At 41.1% G+C, this 25,793-nt stretch overlaps 2 protein-coding genes across 4 annotated transcripts; both read right to left on the reverse strand.

Annotated features, from left to right (window-relative positions):
- Window positions 1-1,283: 1,283 nt before the first annotated feature.
- cfap36 (cilia and flagella associated protein 36) lies at window positions 1,284-13,861 on the reverse strand. Of its 3 annotated transcripts, none has more exons than XM_087803042.1 (11): window positions 13,575-13,861; window positions 13,255-13,319; window positions 12,897-12,998; window positions 6,423-6,537; window positions 6,274-6,361; window positions 4,301-4,415; window positions 4,159-4,215; window positions 2,881-3,117; window positions 2,671-2,826; window positions 1,970-2,011; window positions 1,284-1,821 (listed from the first exon to the last, which is right to left on the reverse strand). In XM_087803042.1, exons 1-11 carry the CDS (start codon window positions 13,678-13,680, stop codon window positions 1,738-1,740), a joined length of 1,167 nt encoding a protein of 388 aa, XP_087659168.1. In that variant the 5' UTR covers window positions 13,681-13,861; the 3' UTR covers window positions 1,284-1,737. The 3 variants fall into 3 exon arrangements, with proteins under 3 accessions (XP_087659168.1, XP_087659167.1, XP_087659170.1); XM_087803041.1 differs by having other exon boundaries at window positions 4,132-4,215; XM_087803044.1 differs by lacking the exon at window positions 1,970-2,011 and having other exon boundaries at window positions 4,132-4,215.
- On the reverse strand, window positions 4,433-5,930 carry LOC148068938 (uncharacterized). Its single transcript, XM_087803228.1, has 4 exons — window positions 5,921-5,930; window positions 5,159-5,731; window positions 4,558-5,123; window positions 4,433-4,514 (listed from the first exon to the last, which is right to left on the reverse strand). The coding sequence occupies exons 1-4, from the start codon at window positions 5,928-5,930 to the stop codon at window positions 4,446-4,448; spliced, it is 1,218 nt and encodes a 405-aa protein (XP_087659354.1). The 3' UTR covers window positions 4,433-4,445.
- Window positions 13,862-25,793: the final 11,932 nt, after the last annotated feature.

The raw sequence follows: 25,793 nt of genomic DNA on the forward strand, positions 1-25,793 counted from the left end.
CAGCAGGTTTCATACTATTACTCTGCAGTATTACACAGCAGATTTCATACTATTAATCTGCAGTATTACACAGCAGGTTTCATACTATTACTCTGCAGTATTACAACGCAGGTTTTGTAGTATTACTCTGCAGTATTACACAGCAGGTTTCATACTATTACTCTACAGTATTACACAGCAGGTTTCATAGTATTACTCTGCAGTATTACACCGCAGGTTTTGTAGTATTACTCTGCAGTATTACACAGCAGGTTTCATACTATTACTCTACAGTATTACACAGCAGGTTTCATAGTATTACTCTGCAGTATTACACAGCAGGTTTCATAGTATTAATCTGCAGTATTACACAGCAGGTTTCATAGTATTACTCTGCAGTATTTCACCGCAGGTTTCATACTATTACTCTGCAGGTTTCATACTATTACTCTGCAGTATTACACAGCAGGTTTCATAGTATTACTTTGCAGTATAACACAGCAGGTTTCATAGTATTACTCTGCAATATTTCACCGCAGGTTTCATAGTATTACTCTAAAGTATTTCACCGCAGGTTTCATACTATTACTCTGCAGGTTTCATACTATTACTCTGCAGTATTACACAGCAGGTTTCATAGTATTACTTTGCAGTATAACACAGCAGGTTTCATAGTATTACTCTGCAATATTTCACCGCAGGTTTCATAGTATTACTCTAAAGTATTTCACCGCAGGTTTCATACTATTACTCTGCAGGTTTCATACTATTACTCTGCAGTATTACACAGCAGGTTTCATAGTATTACTTTGCAGTATAACACAGCAGGTTTCATAGTGTTACTCTGCAGTATAACACAGCAGGTTTCATAGTATTACTCTGCAGTATTACACAGCAGGTTTCATACTATTACTCTGCAGTATTTCACAGCAGGTTTCATACTATTACTCTGCAGTATTTCACAGCAGGTTTCATACTATTACTCTGCAGTATTTCACAGCAGGTTTCATACTATTACTCTGCAGTATTTCACAGCAGGTTTCATACTATTACTTTGCAGTATAACACAGCAGGTTTCATACTATTACTTTGCAGTATAACACAGCAGGTTTCATATTATTAATCTGCAGTATTTCACCGCAGGTTTCATAGTATTACTCTGCAGTATTTCACCGCAGGTTTCATAGTATTACTCTGCAAACTTCCTAGTTCAGAGAAGTAATGGTTTAAGAAAATACTCATCAAGTGATTTCAAACTCAAGACCTTCACACAAGAACAAAATCCACACGTGTTTCATACAAAATATTGTTTATTATTTGCATCAAATCCTGCGACTGAAGACGACCTTCGTGATCCTGTCTGGACATGTTCAAGGTCAAAGGGGTCGACCTTCAAGATGATTTCCTCCTCGTCTCAACTTGCAGGTGCATAACTCTGGTTCTACTCAAGATGTTTAGGTTCTTCTGCTCCCACGACCTTCAGCCTCGTTCGACCTTGAACTCGAGCCGTCGAGGGAGAATGAACTTAAATCCTACTTTCTTCTCTTAAGAAGCTGTGAAGTTCTAGTCGAGGTCAGCCGGTCGCGTGACCTCTGACCTCTGATACTGTGGGTGATAAATATGCAGAAATACTTGAGACACGAAGAACAACGACGATGAAAAGATGCGACGACAGGAAGAGTTTTTTTTCGGAAAAGTCCCGCGAATATTTAAAATCTCATTAGGAGGAAGCGTTTGAATCCCGGGGGTCAAAGGTCGTCACTTCTTGATGACCTCCTCCTTCAGCTTGTCGGCCAGATGTTTCCTCTTCTGGAGCTTCTTCCTCTCCTCGGCAGAGATCTCCTGCGAGGTCAGAGGAGGAAGAGCAACATCTGAAGGTTCTAGAAACATCTTTACTTGACTCTACTTTACTTTACTCTACTTTACTCTACTCTACTACTGAAACCACTGCAATACACAGGATGGCCAGCAGAGGCCGACAAAGCATCACCTTCGGCTTCGAGGTTTGTGAAGCTCCGTTCCTGTGATGATCCTGAGCAGCAGCAGCAGCAGCAGCAGAAGAAGAAACATCACAGTTCGGAGGAAAAGTAAGAAAAATAAAGACCAGACGAACATTTAAATCTAACATCAGAGTCTGAACTATTTTCATCGTCTGTGATTAAATCTTAATAAAAGTACGATTTAACGGTTCATGGAGCAGGAAGTGACAGTAAAGTGTCGACAATATAAGATTCGTTTTTGTTGATTTAATATTAAATATGATTCAAAATCAAAACCTTATTAGTTTGTATGAATTTCAATTAGTTAATAATTAAACATTGATTTAATTACATACGTTTCATAATGACATGTTTATTTGACACTTTTTAATTTTACTGCTTTTTTAAAGAGCTTTTATTTTGAAGGGCAATAATCCGTGTCTCGCTCTGAGACACGTTTGTAAAATTTAATGTAAGAGTTATTTTATTTTTTTTAGATTTCGATATATTTGTATTTAAAAGTGTGATTCGTTGAAAGTGTAAATGTTTGATCCTGAGAATCTGATGTAAAACAATTGTTTATATATTTGATTAAAGTGATTCTATGATGAAACACGTTTGTTTCGACTCGATGAAGAAAACAAACTTGTTTAAATAAAATCATTTCTCGGTTGTAAAGACGAACGCGGTTGAAACAGGAAGTGACACGTACCGGCGCCGGCCTGCTGGCGGCGCTGTGAGGCTCCTCGGGCGCGGCAGGATTCTTGTTCTTCTTCTGCTCTTTCTTGAGCGCGTGCAGTTTGTCGCGCTGCTGCCGCAGGTACGTCGCCCTCTGCTGGAGCTGCTCCTGCTGCGACGACGTCAGCTCCTGACGACACACGCCTGCGTTACTTTCCAGCAGCTCCTCCGGTCACGGACTCACCGTGTAGGGCTCGGAGAACCCCGCCTCCCTGTGCGCCTCCTGCAGGCACGACTCCGCCCCCTGCTGGACGCTCGCCTCCGCCGGCCTGACCACGCCTCGGACGGCGGGAAGAACTCTGGGCTCGCTCGTGACTCCGCCCACTTCCTGCGTGACGGCGTTACCTGGCGCAGGTGTGGACGAAGGTCTGCTCTTGTTCTTCTCGCCCGTCACTGCTTCCACCTGAGCTTCTCCGTTGACCTGAGAACCAAAGGTTCAGACGATTGATAAAATTATTGATCCTTTATTGAACAAATAACTTTGATTTAAAGTGTAACGACTGCTGCCACCTACAGGCTGGAGGTTGAATTGAAACTATTTAGTTGATAAAGAATTGAATTGTTTTATTTTATTTAAACTTGATAGAAATACAAACAGTAAAAGAAACTCATAGAAAATATGATTTGAAGTAAAAAATAAAATAAATAAATGTATATATTTTCATCCGTTACTTTTCTGTGAGGGTTTTATTTTGAAAGAAAGAGGATGTGGTCCTTGTTCAGATTTGTGTTTATATCTGTGTTTATATTTGTGTTTGTACTTGTGTTTATATTTTGTTTATATTTTTGTTTGTATTTGTGTTTATATTTTTTTAATATTTTTGTTTGTGTTTGTGTTTATACTTTTGTTTATATTTGTGTTTATATTAACATTTATATTTTTGTTTATAATTGTGTTCATATTTGTGTTTGTATTTGTTTTTATACATTTGTTTGCATTTGTGTTTTTATTCGTGTTTATATGTTTTCTCTTGATATTATGCTTTAGAAAAACAAATCTTCTACTTTTGTAAAAAAAAACAAAATAGTTCAAGAACATAATCTGTTATTAAATTCATGACCTGAAGTGACAAAAACTTATTTACATTTTGATTTTGTTGTACAAGTTAATTAGTCACGTTGTACTAGTTAACTACAATATTTACTGACCAGTTAACTAGTAAAACTTGATAAGTTAACTATTACAACTTGACTAGATAACGAGAATATTTTTAATAGTTAACTATTCAAGTTTACTAGTTAACTAATCAAAAATATATTAGTTAACTAGTCAAGTTGTACTAGTTAACTAGAATATTTTGACTAGTTAACTGGTACAACTTGATAAGTAACTAGTACAACTCGACTAGTTGACTTGACTAATTGAATAGACTAGTTGACTTGACTAGTTGTACTACACTAGTTGACTCGACTAGTACAACGGTTGTTGAGTTACCAGACTGGACGGAGAGTTTCCGCTCACTAGTGACTCTTGATGTCCATTAGACACTCTGGCGCCACCTGCTGGTTCCGTCTGGACCTGAGTGTGAAATAAAGTTTGGCTTGAGAAATGAGTTACGATAAGTTAAGATAAGTTAAGATAAGTTAAGGTGTTTGTCTCTCACCTGAGCTGCAGGTGTTCTGGAGGACGAGCTCCGAGAGTCGCTGCTGGACGTTGAACCGACGTCTTCCGTCTGAAGCTTCCTGGACATTTCCTGTTCGTATTCTTCCTTCGACTTCCTGTGGACGAGGCTCGACTTGATGACATCATCACTGGTGCTTACACACACACACTGACACACACACACTGACACACACACACTGACACACACACACAACCTTCCTGCACATACACACACACTGACACACACACACACACAACCTTCCTGCACACACACACACACTGACACACACACACAACCTTCCTGCACACACACACTGACACAAACACACAACCTTCCTGCACACACACACTGACACAAAAACACAACCTTCCTGCACACACACACTGACACAAACACACAACCTTCCTGCACACACACACACTGACACAAACACACAACCTTCCTGCACAAACACACTGACACAAACACACAACCTTCCTGCACACACACACTGACACAAAAACACAACCTTCCTGCACACACACACCGACACAAACACACAACCTTCCTGCACACACACACTGACACAAAAACACAACCTTCCTGCACACACACACTGACACAAACACACAACCTTCCTGCACACACACACTGACACAAAAACACAACCTTCCTGCACACACACACTGACACAAACACACAACCTTCCTGCACACACACACTGACACAAAAACACAACCTTCCTGCACACACACACTGACACAAACACACAACCTTCCTGCACACACACACTGACACAAAAACACAACCTTCCTGCACACACACACTGACACAAACACACAACCTTCCTGCACTCACACACTGACACAAAAACACAACCTTCCTGCACACACACACTGACACAAACACACAACCTTCCTGCACTCACACACTGACACAAAAACACAACCTTCCTGCACACACACACTGACACAAACACACAACCTTCCTGCACACACACACTGACACAAACACACAACCTTCCTGCAGACACACACTGACACACACAACCCTCCCGCAGACACACACTCACACAAACACACAACCCTCCTGCAGACACACACACAACCACACAACCCTCCTGCAGACACACACTGGCACAAACACACAACCCTCCTGCAGACACACACACACACACACACAACCACACAACCCTCCTGCAGACACAAACACACAACCCTCCTGCAGACACACACACACACACAACCACACAACCCTCCTGCAGACACAAACACACAACCCTCCTGCAGACACACACACACACACACACACAACCACACAACCCTCCTGCAGACACAAACACACAACCCTCCTGCAGACACACACACACACACACAACCACACAACCCTCCTGCAGACACAAACACACAACCCTCCTGCAGACACACACACACACACAACCACACAACCCTCCTGCAGACACAAACACACAACCCTCCTGCAGACACACACACACACACACACAACCACACAACCACACAACCCTCCTGCAGACACAAACACACAACCCTCCTGCAGACACACACACACACACACACAGGTTAATCTAATGGAGTTACTAGGTTGTTGTGAGGTCGAGGATCAGCGTCTGCAGGAAGTCACTAGTTAGCATTAGCGGATGCTAATAGTCAACCCAGTTAAGACAAAGGAACAGATTTAGTTTCTTCGGCTGCAGCTTCAGTGTCAATCCTACATTAGTGACACTAAGAAGCTTAGCAGCTGTTATATGGCCTCCTTCTTCTCCTCCTTCTTCTTCTCCTTCCTCTTCCTTTTCTCCTCCTCCTTCTTCTCCTCCTTCTTCTTCTCCTTCCTCCTCCTTCTTCCTCCTCCTTCTTCTTCCTTTTCTCCTCCTCATTCTCCTACTCCTCCTACTCCTCCTCCTCCCTCCTCCTTCTTCTTCCTCCTCCTCTCCTCCTCCACTTCTCCACAAACACCAGACCACTGGAGGTTCTTACTTGAGGACCTCCTGCAGGATCTTCATCTCCTGGTCCTGCAGCTCCGACATGACGTCCATGCCGTCGGTGAGACACTCAGGAAGAGCTCCTGCCCAGAAGAACCCGTGGATGAAGAACATGTGTTGGTTTGAGCAGAAGATCAAAGTCACCGTTTCTCTCCTTGATGACTCGAAGCGCCTGAAGCTGCAGCTCCATGTTCTTCTGCAGCATCAGAGAGCGAAACATCTGGAAGTCGTCTGTGGCCAAGACTGGCAGGAAGACTGACTGGAGCACAGACACAACTGATCAGTTATTATTATCGTCATTATTATTATTATTGTTATTATTAATATCATAATCATTATTATCATCATCATTATTATAATCATTATTATTATTATCATTATTATTACAATTATAATTATAATAATTATAATCATTATTATTATCATCATCATTATTACAATTATTATTATTATCATCATCATTATAATCATTATTATTATTATCATTATTATTACAATTATAATTAATATAACTATTATTGTTATTATTATCATCATCATTATTATTATTATTTTTATCATTATTACTACAATTTTTATTATAATTATTATTAATATCATCATTATTACAATTATAATTATTATCATTATTATAATTACAATTATAATTATTATTATCATAATCATTGTTATAATTATCATACAATTATAATTATCATCATCATTATTATTATCATTATCATTAATTGTTATTATTAGTTTTAATCTAATAATTAAAACAGATGTATAGGATTAAATAACGCGGCAGGAAGATATTAAGAAACAAAACAACTGTTTCAAGGTCATCATTCTATATAAATAATACTAAATCACAAACGGACACATTGATACAAAGTCTCTTAAGACACACAACTATCATAGATGCAAATACACAAACATCTCCTTGTGACCAGTGCAGAGCTTTTACAGAGAACGTTCTTCATGAAGGTTCTGCTCTACACACTCCTACACACTCCTACACACTCCTACACACTCCTACACACTCCTACACACTCCTACACACTCCTACATACTCCTGCATACTCCTACACACTCCTACACACTCCTACACACTCCTACACACTCCTACACACTCCTACACACTCCTACACACTCCTACACATGATGTTCTTCTTCAGTGACCTCATCAACCTCTGGAACCAACGTGGAGTCACAACCTTGTAAGTAAGTAAGTCATTTGTATTTATATAGAACTTTTCCAGACCAGAGTCACAAAGAACTTAAACAATCAAAACAATATTCAATAAAATATATATTTTAAAGATCAAGATAAAACTGATAACAACACAGGAGTTCAAGAAAATCAAGGAAAAGCCTGAACAAATAAAAACGTCTAAAGATGTTTCTTGAAGGAGTCAGTAGATCATCAAACACAGATGTTTCTTGAAGGAGTCAGTAGATCATCAAACACAGATGTTTCTTGAAGGAGTCAGTAGATCATCAAACACACATGTTTCTTGAAGGAGTCAGTAGATCATCAAACACAGATGTTTCTTGAAGGAGTCAGTAGATCATCAAACACAGATGTTTCTTGAAGGAGTCAGTAGATCATCAAACACAGATGTTTCTTGAAGGAGTCAGTAGATCATCAAACACAGATGTTTCTTGAAGGAGTCAGTAGATCATCAAACACAGATGTTTCTTGAAGGAGTCAGTAGATCATCAAACACAGATGTTTCTTGAAGGAGTCAGTAGATCATCAAACACAGAGATGTTTCTTGAAGGAGTCAGTAGATCATCAAACACAGATGTTTCTTGAAGGAGTCAGTAGATCATCAAACACAGAGATGTTTCTTGAAGGAGTCAGTAGATCATCAAACACAGATGTTTCTTGAAGGAGTCAGTAGATCATCAAACACAGATGTTTCTTGAAGGAGTCAGTAGATCATCAAACACAGATGTTTCTTGAAGGAGTCAGTAGATCATCAAACACAGATGTTTCTTGAAGGAGTCAGTAGATCATCAAACACAGATGTTTCTTAAAGGAGTCAGTAGATCATCAAACACAGATGTTTCTTGAAGGAGTCAGTAGATCATCAAACACAGATGTTTCTTGAAGGAGTCAGTAGATCATCAAACACAGATTTTTCTTGAAGGAGTCAGTAGATCATCAAACACAGATGTTTCTTGAAGGAGTCAGTAGATCATCAAACACAGATGTTTCTTGAAGGAGTCAGTAGATCATCAAACACAGATGTTTCTTGAAGGAGTCAGTAGATCATCAAACACAGATGTTTCTTGAAGGAGTCAGTAGATCATCAAACACAGATGTTTCTTGAAGGAGTCAGTAGATTCATCAAGCACAAAGAGAGAAGAAGATGGTTCCAAAGCTTAGGAGCAACAGTCTGGAAGGATTTCTCTCCTCTGGTCCAGAAGTTCAGGAACCATCAGTAGATTCTGATCCACAGACCTCAGAGCCCGAGCTGGGGTGTAAGGCTGGATCAGATCATGAAGGTCTGACCATGAATAGATGTGAAAGTAAGAACCAGAATTTTAAAATGATCCTGAAAGAAACTGGAAGCCAGTGAAGAGTTTGAAGGAGAAATGTGAGTTCTTCTACTAGAGCGGCTCAGAGTTCTGGCTGCAGAGTTTTGTATGAACTGCAGACGAGAAGATCCTTCTTGTTAAGACATGAAAACAAACTGTTACAATAGTCCAGACGAGAAGAAACAAACTCATGGATTATAAGATCCAGATCATGTTCCGACAACATTTTCCTAAGTTTAGAGATTTTTCTCAGTTGAAGGAAACAGTTTCTGCTCAGTTTTCTGCAGTGTTGAACAAGAGACATGTCTTTATCAAATACAACACCCAGGTTTCTCAGGCTCAGTTTGACAGACTGACCTAAGTCACCCAAGTAAGCGCTATATAAATAAATATTACTTACTTACTTACTTACTTACTCAACCCTGGAACCTTATCATCAGGAGCAATCACCAGTGTTTCAGTTTTGTCCACATTTAGCTTCAAAGTGTTTTCACTCATTGTTTGATTTCTAGCAAACAATTGACTAAGTTCAGCCTCTGGGGCTCAGTTGGATCAACAGAGCAGTAGAGCTGGATGTCATCAGCAAAAATGTGATAAGAAACATCAGGAAATCTCTGAATGATTTTACAGAGGGGAATCAAGTACAGCAAAAACAATAAAGGACCCAGAACAGAACCTTGAGGGACTCCACACAACAGATCTGCCGATTCAGACCTCATTTGATTGACAGATACACTAAAACTGCGCCCAGAAAGGTAAGATGAGAACCATTGTAACACAGACCCAGACAGTCCCACTTCATCCCTTAGTCTTCTCAGCAGGATCTGGTGATCAACTGTGTCAAAGGCTGACGACAGATCCAAGAGAACCAGAACAGTGAATTTACCAGAGTCAGCCGACATCATGATGTCACTGGACACCTTCAGTAAAGCTGTCTCCGTAGATGTTTACAGAAGCCAGACTGAAACTTCTCATGGATGTCGCTCTGATCCAGGAACAGCTGCTCAGACACAACCTTCTCCAAGATCTTGGACAAGAAAGGAAATAGAAATAGGCCTGAAATTACTGAGGTCAGTCGGGTCTAAGCCTGGCTTTTTGAGCAGAGGCTCCACAATGGTTTAAATGCATTGTTTAAAACCCCTGTGGAAAGGGAGAGGTTCACCATATTGGTAACCCAGGGGCCAATTACATCAAATACTTTGATAAAAAGACTACAAGGAAGGACGTCAACTGAGCAAGAAGAGGGTTTCATCTTGTTCACTAGTGCTGAAATTTCACCCAAAGATACAGCAGTAAAGGAAGACCAAGAGGAGGAGACGGGCTCAGAGACAGTAGGGGTTCCAAACAAAGGGGGAGAGATTTTCTTTTTGATCAATGTAATTTTGTCAATGAATAATCTCAACAATACATTGCTGTCAGCTTCACAGAAGACAGGCGTGATTTGAGGAGCAGGAGACACTAGAGAATTAATCGGTCAAACAACACTTTGGGGTTTTTCTTATTTTCTGATACCAGTTTTCTGATGTAATCAGATCTAGCAGTTTCCACCATCTCATTGTAAGAAGACATCAGATCCCTGAGGTGAAGTCTGTGCACCTCAAGTTTAGTGGACTTCCAGAGACACTCGGTCTTTCGACAAAGTCTCTTCAGACTCAGGAGCTCTTCATTTGTCCAAGGGCACCGTTTTTTCTAAATTTTCAAGTTCCATTTAACAGGTTTGATTCTTCTTTGAGTATTTCAACACAATGATCAGAGAAGACTGGACTCCAGAGAAGACTGGACTTCAGAGAAGACTGGACTCCAGAGAAGACTAGACTCCTGAGAAGACTGGACTCCTGAGAAGACTGGACTCCAGAGAAGAATGGACTCCAGAGAAGACTGGACTTCAGAGAAGACTGGACTCCAGAGAAGACTAGACTCCTGAGAAGACTGGACTCCTGAGAAGACTGGACTCCAGAGAAGACTGGACTCCAGAGAAGACTAGACTCCTGAGAAGACTGGACTCCAGAGAAGACTGGACTCCAGAGAAGACTGGACTCCAGAGAAGACTAGACTCCTGAGAAGACTTGACTCCTGAGAAGACTGGACTCCAGAGAAGAATGGACTCCAGAGAAGACTGGACTCCAGAGAAGACTGGACTCCAGAGAAGACTGGACTCCAGAGAAGACGGGACTCCAGAGAAGACTGGACTCCAGAGAAGACTGGACTTCAGAGAAGAATGGACGTCAGAGAAGACTGGACGTCAGAGAAGACTGGACGTCAGAGAAGACTTGACTTCAGAGAAGAATGGACGTCAGAGAAGACTGGACGTCAGAGAAGACTGGACGTCAGAGAAGACTGGACTTCAGAGAAGAATGGACGTCAGAGAAGACTGGACGTCAGAGAAGACTGGACGTCAGAGAAGACTGGACTTCAGAGAAGAATGGACGTCAGAGAAGACTGGACGTCAGAGAAGACTGGACGTCAGAGAAGACTGGACTTCAGAGAAGACTGGTTTCCATTCAACGTGGAATAAAATGATTAATAATAATTCATTATCATTATTTATTTTTTTCTCATTAAAATGATCATCATCATTATTATCATTATTCTTATTTTATCATTATTATAATTTTATTATAATTATTATTATTTGATCATTATTATATTATCATAATTTTATGATCATTATTAGATTATCATTATCATTATTATATTGTCATTATTATTATTATTAAATTATCATTATTATTATTTTATTATCATTATTCTCATTTTTCTCTCATTCAAATCATCATCATCATTATTATCAATTCTTTCAAATCATTATTATTATTATTCTATTATCATTATTAATATGATCCTCATCATGGACAGCAACAAGAATCCTGACGATGACAGGACTGTGATGATCTGCAGCAGCAGCTCTGAACAGGATGTTCTCGTTCGCTCATGTTGACAAAAATGAAGCTGCAGTTGGATTTAAATCTAATCTGGCACAGACTTCCTGTCTATAGTCAAAGGTCTTCTGCCCCCATCGAGGCTAATGCCACGTAAATCTCACTGGGCCACATTCTGCCGAGTCATGCTTTGTGCCAGGCTCATCGTGTGCTCTGAGCTCGACACTCATGTCTGGAGTCTGTGAGCTGAAGCCAGAGTCCGGAGCTGCAGAGAGTCTTGATCCGCAGACGCTTCCCGGACAAATGTGTCACTTTTGATGTGATTCTATCAATCAAACTCAATCTCACAGGATCAGAGCTTAAATGAATCATCAATCTATAGGATTTTAAAAACATGTTCATTTTATTAATATAAAATAATGTAAAAAAGTATCCTTTAATTGAACAAAAACTATTAAACTACTGAATGTTTATGTCAGTTTATGTTATAATCAGATAAAACACATTTTATTGGATACAAAGGTTCTACAAACGAAATACAGATATAATAACAGTGTCTGTTGTGACTCTGATACAAAATAAAATGTGATTTGATTGAAGTTTTTACCCTGAAGTTAAAGCCGTCGTGATGACTCAGCAGTTCTTGTGGCTCGTATTGACTTGTTTAAAATCTCTTTGCAGGACGAAAATAAAACAATTAGATTTATTATCCGTTTAAAAGATGCATCATTTTAAATAACAAGATATTAACAACGTTATATTTGATTATATCTCAGGTTCAAACACTCGTTTTCTCTGTAAAAATATCAAATAAAAACTATTTGAATTGATCTGAGTCACTGCCTGTTGTTACTCTTCAAATACTCACTCAAATGTAGTTCAGCGATACACACTCTTGAACTGTCACACAACTGTCACACAACTCCAGCGAGGACGTGTAGAAAATAGATTCTTTTGGCACCAAAAGTCAAATCTCCGTCTAAATCTCTCCTGATACGATCTCGATCTAATCCAGTCCAACAAATCCACACTAACTAAATTAATTAGAGACCATGCGTGTGAGGCCGACACGCTGGGATCGACTCCATTCAATCTATTTATCTATTGTTGCGTGAATAAATCCCGCCTGGCTTCAGGTCGGCTGGCGTCCTGTGAGTGTGCGAGTGTGTGAGTGTGTGAGTGTGTGAGTGTGCGAGTGCGCAGCTTAACGTACCTGCAGAGTTTTGGATTTGGCGAAGGGAGACGTGCATGCGTCCAGAAACTGCTGCTCGTTGATGCCGACATCCTGCATGTAGTTCTGCAGCAGCTTCTCCACCTGCACAGGTGCATCACACACCATCAGGAGTGATGTTTAAATACCAGACATACTGAGTTGCACTAACTCTGTTCACATCATAGACAGAGAGTTATAGTCTAAAGTGTTCAGATTATATAAAACACACACAAGTAGACAAATCTTAAAATGTCTGATGTGTGTACATAGAAGTACATTCCTGTGTAATACACACAGCTCATCTAAATATAACATCTATAGTTGAAACATGCACACAGTAAGTGTATTTCAAACTCACCAGTTGCTTGTACTGCTCGTGTATTTCAGTGTAAGAAAACTTATTCTCATCTTCGTCGTCAAAGACTGAAACACATTATGACGTCATGGTGATAATCCAGAATTATTTTTAAACAAACTTTAACGTCTTCAAAATATACAATCAAAATACACAGTCCACCAGTGCAGCTGTTCAATCGTGTTGAATTTAGGAACACGATAGAACACGCGATAGTTGTTTGGTCAGTAATAGAAAACAATAATATACTGGCGTTAGCTTAGCCGCCATGCTAACCATGCTAACGTGCTACATGCTACTCTGATCAATGCTGGTTTATTTACCGGTGCATTTGTTCTCCATGAAGTCCGACACCGGGATGACCCACTCGGGGCTGCCCAGGTATCCGACGATACTCTCCACGACCCACTCGCTGTCGTCCTCAGCCATGTTGACTCCGTGAGCGACAACAACAACAACAACAATAATGTCGGCGGCTCTGGAGCTTCAGCTGCAGCGAGCTGTGGACGAGCAGAGCAGACACGCAAACATCTGACTTCTCTTCACGCGAACACTCGTCTGAGCCTCAAGACTCTCGACATGTTTCTGCACAGAAGTCTTCATGAGTCCGAGCTGGTGACGCCTGAGCTGTTGCCATAGCAACAGTGACGTCATGCCCCGCCTCCCTCTGAGCGAGTAATAATGTGACAAATAATGTTTAGGAAACTATAGATTAACACTTTCTTCACTACACTTATTTCTCACATGACGTGAGGAAACTGTAGATTAATTTAACACAAATAATGTGTGGAAACTGTTATTATTGTAGCGGGAGCAGAGGGTAGGAACGATATAAGAGGAACATATAGAAGGACGGACCGGAAGTGTATAAGGGGGCGTTGTTGTAAATAAACATCGAACATGGAGCAGAGAACGTTTCAGGTCTGGTGCCTCGTTGACAGACTGAGGACGTCATGTTACATGGTGTCAGAAGATACCTGGAGCACGTCATGTGACATGGTGTCAGAAGATACCTGGAGCACGTCATGTGACATGGTGTCAGAAGATACCTGGAGCACGACATGTGACATGGTGTCAGAAGATACCTGGAGCATGTCATGTTACATGGTGTCAGAAGATACCTGGAGCACGACATGTGACATGGTGTCAGAAGATACCTGGAGCACGACATGTTACATGGTGTCAGAAGATACCTGGAGCACGTCATGTTACATGGTGTCAGAAGATACCTGGAGCACGACATGTGACATGGTGTCAGAAGATACCTGGAGCACGTCATGTTACATGGTGTCAGAAGATACCTGGAGCACGTCATGTGACATGGTGTCAGAAGATACCTGGAGCACGTCATGTTACATGGTGTCAGAAGATACCTGGAGCACGTCATGTTACATGGTGTCAGAAGATACCTGGAGCACGACATGTGACATGGTGTCAGAAGATACCTGGAGCACGACATGTGACATGGTGTCAGAAGATACCTGGAGCACGACATGTGACATGGTGTCAGAAGATACTTGGAGCACGACATGTGACATGGTGTCAGAAGATACCTGGAGCACGACATGTGACATGGTGTCAGAAGATACCTGGAGCACGACATGTTACATGGTGTCAGAAGATACCTGGAGCACGACATGTTACATGGTGTCAGAAGATACCTGGAGCACGACATGTTACATGGTGTCAGAAGATACCTGGAGCATGACATGTGACATGGTGTCAGAAGATACCTGGAGCACGACATGTGACATGGTGTCAGAAGATACCTGGAGCACGACATGTGACATGGTGTCAGAAGATACCTGGAGCACGTCATGTGACATGGTGTCAGCAGATACCTGGAGCACGACATGTTACATGGTGTCAGAAGATACCTGGAGCACGACATGTGACATGGTGTCAGAAGATACCTGGAGCACGACATGTTACATGGTGTCAGAAGATACCTGGAGCACGACATGTTACATGGTGTCTGAAGATACCTGGAGCACGTCATGTGACATGGTGTCTGAAGATACCTGGAGCACGACATGTGACATGGTGTCAGAAGATACCTGGAGCACGACATGTGACATGGTGTCAGAAGATACCTGGAGCACGACATGTGACATGGTGTCAGAAGATACCTGGAGCACGACATGTGACATGGTGTCAGAAGATACCTGGAGCACGACATGTGACATGGTGTCAGAAAATACCTGGAGCACGTCATGTGACATGGTGTCAGAAGATACCTGGAGCACGTCATGTGACATGGTGTCAGAAGATACCTGGAGCACGACATGTGACATGGTGTCAGAAGATACCTGGAGCACGTCATGTGACATGGTGTCAGAAGATACCTGGAGCACGACATGTGACATGGTGTCAGAAGATACCTGGAGCACGACATGTGACATGGTGTCAGAAGATACCTGGAGCACGTCATGTGACATGGTGTCAGAAGATACCTGGAGCACGACATGTGACATGGTGTCAGAAGATACCTGGAGCACGTCATGTGACATGGTGTCAGAAGATACCTGGAGCACGACATGTTACATGGTGTCTGAAGATACCTGGAGCACGACATGTTACATGGTGTCTGAAGATACCTGGAGCACGTCATGTGACATGGTGTCTGAAGATACCTGGAGCACGACATGTGACATGGTGTCAGAAGATACCTGGAGCACGACATGTGACATGGTGTCAGAAGATACCTGGAGCACGACATGTGACATGGTGTCAGAAGATACCTGGAGCACGACATGTGACATGGTGTCAGAAGATACCTGGAGCACGACATGTGACATGGTGTCAGAAGATACCTGGAGCACGACATGTTACATGGTGTCAGAAGATACCTGGAGCACGACATGTTACATGGTGTCAGAAGATACCTGGAGCACGACATGTTACATGGTGTCAGAAGATACCTGGAGCACGACATGTTACATGGTGTCAGAAGATACCTGGAGCACGACATGTGACATGGTGTCAGAAAATACCTGGAGCACGTCATGTGACATGGTGTCAGAAGATACCTGGAGCACGACATGTGACATGGTGTCAGAAGATACCTGGAGCACGTCATGTGACATGGTGTCAGCAGATACCTGGAGCACGACATGTTACATGGTGTCAGAAGATACCTGGAGCACGACATGTGACATGGTGTCAGAAGATACCTGGAGCACGACATGTTACATGGTGTCAGAAGATACCTGGAGCACGACATGTGACATGGTGTCAGAAGATACCTGGAGCACGTCATGTGACATGGTGTCAGAAGATACCTGGAGCACGACTTGTGACATGGTGTCAGAAGATACCTGGAGCACGTCATGTGACATGGTGTCAGAAGATACCTGGAGCACGACATGTTACATGGTGTCTGAAGATACCTGGAGCACGACATGTTACATGGTGTCTGAAGATACCTGGAGCACGTCATGTGACATGGTGTCAGAAGATACCTGGAGCACGACATGTTACATGGTGTCAGAAGATACCTGGAGCACGTCATGTGACATGGTGTCAGAAGATACCTGGAGCACGACATGTGACATGGTGTCAGAAGATACCTGGAGCACGACATGTTACATGGTGTCTGAAGATACCTGGAGCACGACATGTTACATGGTGTCTGAAGATACCTGGAGCACGACATGTTACATGGTGTCTGAAGATACCTGGAGCACGACATGTTACATGGTGTCTGAAGATACCTGGAGCACGACATGTTACATGGTGTCTGAAGATACCTGGAGCACGACATGTTACATGGTGTCAGAAGATACCTGGAGCACGACATGTGACATGGTGTCAGAAGATACCTGGAGCACGTCATGTTACATGGTGTCAGAAGATACCTGGAGCACGACATGTGACATGGTGTCAGAAGATACCTGGAGCACGACATGTTACATGGTGTCAGAAGATACCTGGAGCACGACATGTGACATGGTGTCAGAAGATACCTGGAGCACGACATGTGACATGGTGTCAGAAGATACCTGGAGCACGACATGTGACATGGTGTCAGAAGATACCTGGAGCACGACATGTGACATGGTGTCAGAAAATACCTGGAGCACGTCATGTGACATGGTGTCAGAAGATACCTGGAGCACGACATGTGACATGGTGTCAGAAGATACCTGGAGCACGACATGTTACATGGTGTCAGAAGATACCTGGAGCACGTCATGTGACATGGTGTCAGCAGATACCTGGAGCACGACATGTTACATGGTGTCAGAAGATACCTGGAGCACGACATGTGACATGGTGTCAGAAGATACCTGGAGCACGACATGTTACATGGTGTCAGAAGATACCTGGAGCACGACATGTTACATGGTGTCAGAAGATACCTGGAGCACGACATGTGACATGGTGTCAGAAGATACCTGGAGCACGTCATGTGACATGGTGTCAGAAGATACCTGGAGCACGACATGTGACATGGTGTCAGAAGATACCTGGAGCACGACATGTGACATGGTGTCAGAAGATACCTGGAGCACGACATGTTACATGGTGTCAGAAGATACCTGGAGCACGTCATGTGACATGGTGTCAGAAGATACCTGGAGCACGTCATGTTACATGGTGTCAGAAGATACCTGGAGCACGTCATGTGACATGGTGTCAGAAGATACCTGGAGCACGACATGTTACATGGTGTCAGAAGATACCTGGAGCACGACATGTGACATGGTGTCAGAAGATACCTGGAGCACGTCTCTAAAGAAATAAGCGTGAGTCCCGGTCATCAAGAAGCTAAGCTAACGTTAGCCGAGTACAGTGACAGACTGCGGGGGATCAGAAACCATCGCACAAAAAAGTCTGTTCATGAATTTTCCGAGAAAAGATGGATTCCTATTTCTCTATAAACCCACCAGATAACTTTGATTTCTGGATCCGCCGGTTTGTAAGATTCCGAATTGCAGCAGGACTAGACATGAGGATGAGAACAAGTGAAGACATTAGTTCACACTTTGAGATGAAGTTGATGAAGTCTGGAGATGAAGTTGATGAAGTCTGGAGATGAAGTTGATGAAGTCTGGAGATGAAGCTGATGAAGTCTGGAGATGAAGTTGATGAAGTCTTGAGATGAAGTTGATGAAGTCTGGAGATGAAGTTGATGAAGTCTGGAGATGAAGTTGATGAAGTCTGGAGATGAAGCTGATGAAGTCTGGAGATGAAGTTGATGAAGTCTTGAGATGAAGTTGATGAAGTCTGGAGATGAAGTTGATGAAGTCTTGAGATGAAGTTGATGAAGTCTTGAGATGAAGTTGATGAAGTCTGGAGATGAAGTTGATGAAGTCTGGAGATGAAGTTGATGAAGTCTTGAGATGAAGCTGATGAAGTCTTGAGATGAAGTTGATGAAGTCTTGAGATGAAGTTGATGAAGTCTTGAGATGAAGTTGATGAAGTCTTGAGATGAAGTTGATGAAGTCTTGAGATGAAGTTGATGAAGTCTGGAGATGAAGTTGATGAAGTCTTGAGATGAAGCTGATGAAGTCTTGAGATGAAGTTGATGAAGTCTTGAGATGAAGCTGATGAAGTCTTGAGATGAAGTTGATGAAGTCTGGAGATGAAGTTGATGAAGTCTTGAGATGAAGTTGATGAAGTCTTGAGATGAAGTTGATGAAGTCTGGAGATGAAGTTGATGAAGTCTTGAGATGAAGTTGATGAAGTCTTGAGATGAAGCTGATGAAGTCTGGAGATGAAGCTGATGAAGTCTTGAGATGAAGTTGATGAAGTCTTGAGATGAAGTTGATGAAGTCTTGAGATGAAGTTGATGAAGTCTTGAGATGAAGTTGATGAAGTCTTGAGATGAAGTTGATGAAGTCTGGAGATGAAGTTGATGAAGTCTTGAGATGAAGCTGATGAAGTCTTGAGATGAAGTTGATGAAGTCTTGAGATGAAGCTGATGAAGTCTTGAGATGAAGTTGATGAAGTCTGGAGATGAAGTTGATGAAGTCTTGAGATGAAGTTGATGAAGTCTTGAGATGAAGTTGATGAAGTCTGGAGATGAAGTTGATGAAGTCTTGAGATGAAGCTGATGAAGTCTGGAGATGAAGTTGATGAAGTCTCGAGATGAAGTTGATGAAGTCTTGAGATGAAGCTGATGAAGTCTGGAGATGAAGTTGATGAAGTCTGGAGATGAAGTTGATGAAGTCTTGAGATGAAGCTGATGAAGTCTGGAGATGAAGTTGATGAAGTCTTGAGATGAAGCTGATGAAGTCTTGAGATGAAGTTGATGAAGTCTTGAGATGAAGTTGATGAAGTCTTGAGATGAAGTTGATGAAGTCTTGAGATGAAGTTGATGAAGTCTTGAGATGAAGTTGATGAAGTCTTGAGATGAAGTTGATGAAGTCTTGAGATGAAGTTGATGAAGTCTTGAGATGAAGTTGATGAAGTCTGGAGATGAAGTTGATGAAGTCTTGAGATGAAGTTGATGAAGTCTTGAGATGAAGTTGATGAAGTCTTGAGATGAAGTTGATGAAGTCTTGAGATGAAGTTGATGAAGTCTTGAGTACGCTGGGCTTCAGTGCTGCAAGCCAGTGAAAGAAGCATTTGACAAGTACTTTCTATGTAAATATGTTTATTTATCTGTTTAAAAGATGCATCATTTTAAATAACAAGATATTAACAACGTTATATTTGATTATATCTCAGGTTCAAACACTTGTTTTCTCTGTAAAAATATCAAATAAAAACTATATGAATTGATCTGAGTCACTGCCTGCCGTTACTCTTCAAATACTCACTCAAATGTAGTTCAGCGATACACACTCTTGAACTGTCACACAACTGTCACACAACTCCAGCGAGGACGTGTAGTAAATAGATTCTTTTGGCACCAAAAGTCAAATCTCCGTCTAAATCTCTCCTGATACGATCTCGATCTAATCCAGTCCAACAAATCCACACTAACTAAATTAATTAGAGACCATGCGTGTGAGGCCGACACGCTGGGATCGACTGCATTCAATCTATTTATCTATTGTTGCGTGAATATATCCAGCCTGGCTTCAGGTCGGCTGGCGTCCTGCGAGTGTGTGAGTGTGTGAGTGTGTGAGTGTGTGAGTGTGTGAGTGTGTGAGTGTGTGAGGGCGGAGCTTAACGTACCTGCAGAGTTTGATTTGGCAAAAGTGCATTTACGAAAGGGTTTGTTTCAACAAGAGAAGAGCCAGGGAGTCACAGAACTCTGTCAATATGATGAAATGATCAGAGGCTCGTTGTGGGGATCAGACATCATGGCCTTTAGGAAAAGTAACAAATGAGCAGTGAACTGACACGAGTCATAAGACAACATGAAGAGCAGTATTCGTCAAGTGTGGACTTACTTACATTCAAGAGAAGGTAACACAGAGAAGTACAGACAGGAAAGACGTGAGGAAAAGGACAAAATGATTATGACTCCCTGAACAACTGCAGCACCAGAAGCAGAACATGTGGAGTAGAGAACCCCAAAGTATCATGTTCAAGTTGATACTGGAGCCGATGCAACAGTTATTATTCCATCAACAGCCTCCTGAGGGATCAATAAAGTTCTACCTACCTCCTGGAAAGACTGGCCTGGTCCACTCACCAAACCAACACCACTACTGTGTGGGTCCAGCAACGAATGGCTGCAGGTGAAAGGTCAGTTCAATGATGGAATGTAAAGACGGAACTATACACAACAAATGTGGAACACAATCTGGTCATTCCTCTGCTCGGGTTTCCAGCATCTCTGTTACGAAGCTGTTGAACACAATCGATAGTGTAAGAGAGCTGGAGGCTGACATGACCAGTCAATACACGAAGGTCTTCAAGACAAACAAGATGAAGCTTCAAGAGGAGGTTCAGCTCTAAGAACGTGTGTCACTTCATGACATGAACCAGTAACAGAAGAGTTAAATAATGCACAGTGAAGACGCTACAGAACACTTGCTGTTGTCTTCACTGTGTTTGTTGCTGCTAGTAAATGTTGGTCTTCTGTGTTGTTTTTCTTTGAATTTTTGTTCATATGATCAAACATGTTTTACTAAATTAACATGATTTAAACGTGTTCATACATGAAGACACAGAACCAAACAGTGGATATTTTTTATTAAGAGTATAAATCAATCATCAGCAGTTTCCAATAAACATACATTCATGTTCTAAAGGTTCTTCTGTCAGTGATTAGAAGGCGAGACATGCAGGCGCGTCATGCCAGAGAATAATAGATTCACAAGCGGCTTGAAAAAATAAGACATATTTGTTGTTAAAAGAGCGTTTTCAAGCAGAAAGCTTCAAAGGTTTAAACATGTTATTATTGTTATCATAACTGAAGCCTGTGATAACAGCGAGACATTTGTAAACATGTTTATTTCCTCCTTATAAAAATAGCAGCAAGTCCTGGTTAAAAGAGGAGAAACATGCACTTTTCTCTTTTAATATCATTGAAAAGGTTTGGAAGGTTTTAAATCCACCTCAACACATGTCAGTTAAAACCATCAGCGAGTCAAACCCGGTTTATTTCGTTTAAATAGACTTTAAATTTATCAAATGAATCTCTAGGATTCATCACTGCAGTTCCCATTTGATCCTCTAGGTGGGATCAGTTTCACACTTTTGTTCTGAAAAGTGTAACTTAAGTGTGTATGTGTGTTGTTGTGACGTGTGACTCTATTGTATCATCATTGTGTGTGTGTGTGTGTTATTGTGATGTGTGACTTTATTGTATCATCAGTGTGTGTGTGTGTTGTTGTGATGTGTGACTCTATTGTATCATCAGTGTGTGTGTTGTTGAGATGTGTGACTCTATTGTATCATCAGTGTATGTATGTTGTGATGTGTGACTCTATTGTATCATCAGTGTGTGTGTTGTTGTGATGTGTGACTCTATTGTATCATCAGTGTATGTATGTTGTGATGTGTGACTCTATTGTATCATCAGTGTGTGTGTTGTTGTGATGTGTGACTCTATTGTATCATCAGTGTGTGTGTTGTTGAGATGTGTGACTCTATTGTATCATCATTGTGTGTGTTGTTGAGATGTGTGACTCTATTGTATCATCAGTGTGTGTGTGTTGTGATGTGTGACTCTATTGTATCATCAGTGTGTGTGTTGTTGTGATGTGTGACTCTATTGTATCATCAGTGTGTGTGTTGTTGAGATGTGTGACTCTATTGTATCATCAGTGTGTGTGTTGTTGTGATGTGTGACTCTATTGTATCATCATTGTGTGTGTTGTTGAGATGTGTGACTCTATTGTATCATCAGTGTGTGTGTGTTGTGATGTGTGACTCTATTGTATCATCAGTGTGTGTGTTGTTGTGATGTGTGACTCTATTGTATCATCAGCGTGTGTGTTGTTGAGATGTGTGACTCTATTGTATCATCAGTGTGTGTGTGTGTTGTTGTGATGTGTGACTCTATTGTATCATCAGTGTGTGTGTTGTTGAGATGTGTGACTCTATTGTATCATCAGTGTGTGTGTTGTTGAGATGTGTGACTCTATTGTATCATCAGTGTGTGTGTTGTTGTAATGTGTGACTCTATTGTATCATCAGTGTGTGTGTGTTGTTGTGATGTGTGACTCTATTGTATCATCAGTGTGTGTGTTGTTGTGATGTGTGACTCTATTGTATCATCAGTGTGTGTGTTGTTGTGATGTGTGACTCTATTGTATCATCAGTGTGTGTGTGTTGTTGTGATGTGTGACTCTATTGTATCATCAATGTGTGTGTTGTTGTAATGTGTGACTCTATTGTATCATCAGTGTGTGTGTGTTGTTGTGATGTGTGACTCTATTGTATCATCAGCATGTGTGTTGTTGAGATGTGTGACTCTATTGTATCATCAGTGTGTGTGTTGTTGAGATGTGTGACTCTATTGTATCATCAGTGTGTGTGTGTTGTTGTGATGTGTGACTCTATTGTATCATCAATGTGTGTGTTGTTGTAATGTGTGACTCTATTGTATCATCAGTGTGTGTGTTGTTGTGATGTGTGACTCTATTGTATCATCAGCATGTGTGTTGTTGAGATGTGTGACTCTATTGTATCATCAATGTGTGTGTTGTTGAGATGTGTGACTCTATTGTATCATCAGTGTGTGTGTGTTGTTGTGATGTGTGACTCTATTGTATCATCAATGTGTGTGTTGTTGTAATGTGTGACTCTATTGTATCATCAGTGTGTGTGTTGTTGTGATGTGTGACTCTATTGTATCATCAGCATGTGTGTTGTTGAGATGTGTGACTCTATTGTATCATCAATGTGTGTGTTGTTGAGATGTGTGACTCTATTGTATCATCAGTGTGTGTGTTGTTGTGATGTGTGACTCTATTGTATCATCATTGTGTGTGTTGTTGAGATGTGTGACTCTATTGTATCATCAGTGTGTGTGTGTTGTGATGTGTGACTCTATTGTATCATCAGTGTGTGTGTTGTTGTGATGTGTGACTCTATTGTATCATCAGCGTGTGTGTTGTTGAGATGTGTGACTCTATTGTATCATCAGTGTGTGTGTGTGTTGTTGTGATGTGTGACTCTATTGTATCATCAGTGTGTGTGTTGTTGAGATGTGTGACTCTATTGTATCATCAGTGTGTGTGTTGTTGAGATGTGTGACTCTATTGTATCATCAGCGTGTGTGTTGTTGAGATGTGTGACTCTATTGTATCATCAGTGTGTGTGTTGTTGTGATGTGTGACTCTATTGTATCATCAGCGTGTGTGTTGTTGAGATGTGTGACTCTATTGTATCATCAGTGTGTGTGTGTTGTTGTGATGTGTGACTCTATTGTATCATCAATGTGTGTGTTGTTGTAATGTGTGACTCTATTGTATCATCAGTGTGTGTGTTGTTGTGATGTGTGACTCTATTGTATCATCAATGTGTGTGTTGTTGTAATGTGTGACTCTATTGTATCATCAGTGTGTGTGTTGTTGTGATGTGTGACTCTATTGTATCATCAGCATGTGTGTTGTTGAGATGTGTGACTCTATTGTATCATCAATGTGTGTGTTGTTGAGATGTGTGACTCTATTGTATCATCAGTGTGTGTGTTGTTGTGATGTGTGACTCTATTGTATCATCAGCATGTGTGTTGTTGAGATGTGTGACTCTATTGTATCATCAGTGTGTGTGTTGTTGAGATGTGTGACTCTATTGTATCATCAGTGTGTGTGTGTTGTTGTGATGTGTGACTCTATTGTATCATCAATGTGTGTGTTGTTGTAATGTGTGACTCTATTGTATCATCAGTGTGTGTGTTGTTGTGATGTGTGACTCTATTGTATCATCAGCATGTGTGTTGTTGAGATGTGTGACTCTATTGTATCATCAATGTGTGTGTTGTTGAGATGTGTGACTCTATTGTATCATCAGTGTGTGTGTTGTTGTGATGTGTGACTCTATTGTATCATCATTGTGTGTGTTGTTGAGATGTGTGACTCTATTGTATCATCAGTGTGTGTGTGTTGTGATATGTGACTCTATTGTATCATCAGTGTGTGTGTTGTTGTGATGTGTGACTCTATTGTATCATCAGCGTGTGTGTTGTTGAGATGTGTGACTCTATTGTATCATCAGTGTGTGTGTGTGTTGTTGTGATGTGTGACTCTATTGTATCATCAGTGTGTGTGTTGTTGAGATGTGTGACTCTATTGTATCATCAGTGTGTGTGTTGTTGAGATGTGTGACTCTATTGTATCATCAGCGTGTGTGTTGTTGAGATGTGTGACTCTATTGTATCATCAGTGTGTGTGTTGTTGTGATGTGTGACTCTATTGTATCATCAGCGTGTGTGTTGTTGAGATGTGTGACTCTATTGTATCATCAGTGTGTGTGTGTGTTGTTGTGATGTGTGACTCTATTGTATCATCAGTGTGTGTGTTGTTGAGATGTGTGACTCTATTGTATCATCAGTGTGTGTGTTGTTGAGATGTGTGACTCTATTGTATCATCAGTGTGTGTGTTGTTGAGATGTGTGACTCTATTGTATCATCAGTGTGTGTGTGTTGTTGTGATGTGTGACTCTATTGTATCATCAGTGTGTGTGTTGTTGTGATGTGTGACTCTATTGTATCATCAGTGTGTGTGTTGTTGTGATGTGTGACTCTATTGTATCATCAGTGTGTGTGTGTTGTTGTGATGTGTGACTCTATTGTATCATCAATGTGTGTGTTGTTGTAATGTGTGACTCTTTTGTATCATCAGTGTGTGTGTTGTTGTGATGTGTGACTCTATTGTATCATCAGTGTGTGTGTTGTTGTGATGTGTGACTCTATTGTATCATCAGTGTGTGTGTGTTGTTGTGATGTGTGACTCTATTGTATCATCAATGTGTGTGTTGTTGTGATGTGTGACTCTATTGTATCATCAGTGTGTGTGTTGTTGTGATGTGTGACTCTAGTGTATCATCAATGTGTGTGTTGTTGTGATTTGTGACTCTATTGTATCATCAGTGTGTGTTTCTTGTTGTGATGTGTGACTCTATTGTATCATCAGTGTGTGTGTTGTTGTGATGTGTGACTCTATTGTATCATCAGTGTGTGTGTGTTGTT

This window comes from Callionymus lyra, chromosome 11 (assembly GCF_982586985.1).
Source record: "Callionymus lyra chromosome 11, fCalLyr1.hap1.1, whole genome shotgun sequence".
Lineage (NCBI taxonomy): Eukaryota > Metazoa > Chordata > Actinopteri > Syngnathiformes > Callionymidae > Callionymus > Callionymus lyra.

Bases quoted from the DNA above. Each gene is read 5' to 3' on its own strand.
- LOC148068938 (XM_087803228.1), bottom strand. The intron at 5,124-5,158 runs GTTGTGTTTTTG...GAGTGCAGGAAG, and splicing joins CAGTGTGTGTGTGCAGGAAG to GTTGTGTGTTTGTGTCAGTG. The intron at 4,515-4,557 runs GTTGTGTGTGTG...ATGTGCAGGAAG, and splicing joins GTGTGTGTGTGTGCAGGAAG to GTTGTGTGTGTGTGTCAGTG.
- cfap36 (XM_087803041.1), bottom strand. From the start codon at position 13,680: ATGGCTGAGGACGACAGCGAGTGGGTCGTGGAGAGTATCGTCGGATAC. The intron at 2,827-2,880 runs GTGAGTCCGTGA...GTGTGTCGTCAG, and splicing joins GGTTCTCCGAGCCCTACACG to GAGCTGACGTCGTCGCAGCA. The intron at 1,822-1,969 runs GTGATGCTTTGT...CTGACCTCGCAG, and splicing joins CACAAACCTCGAAGCCGAAG to GAGATCTCTGCCGAGGAGAG.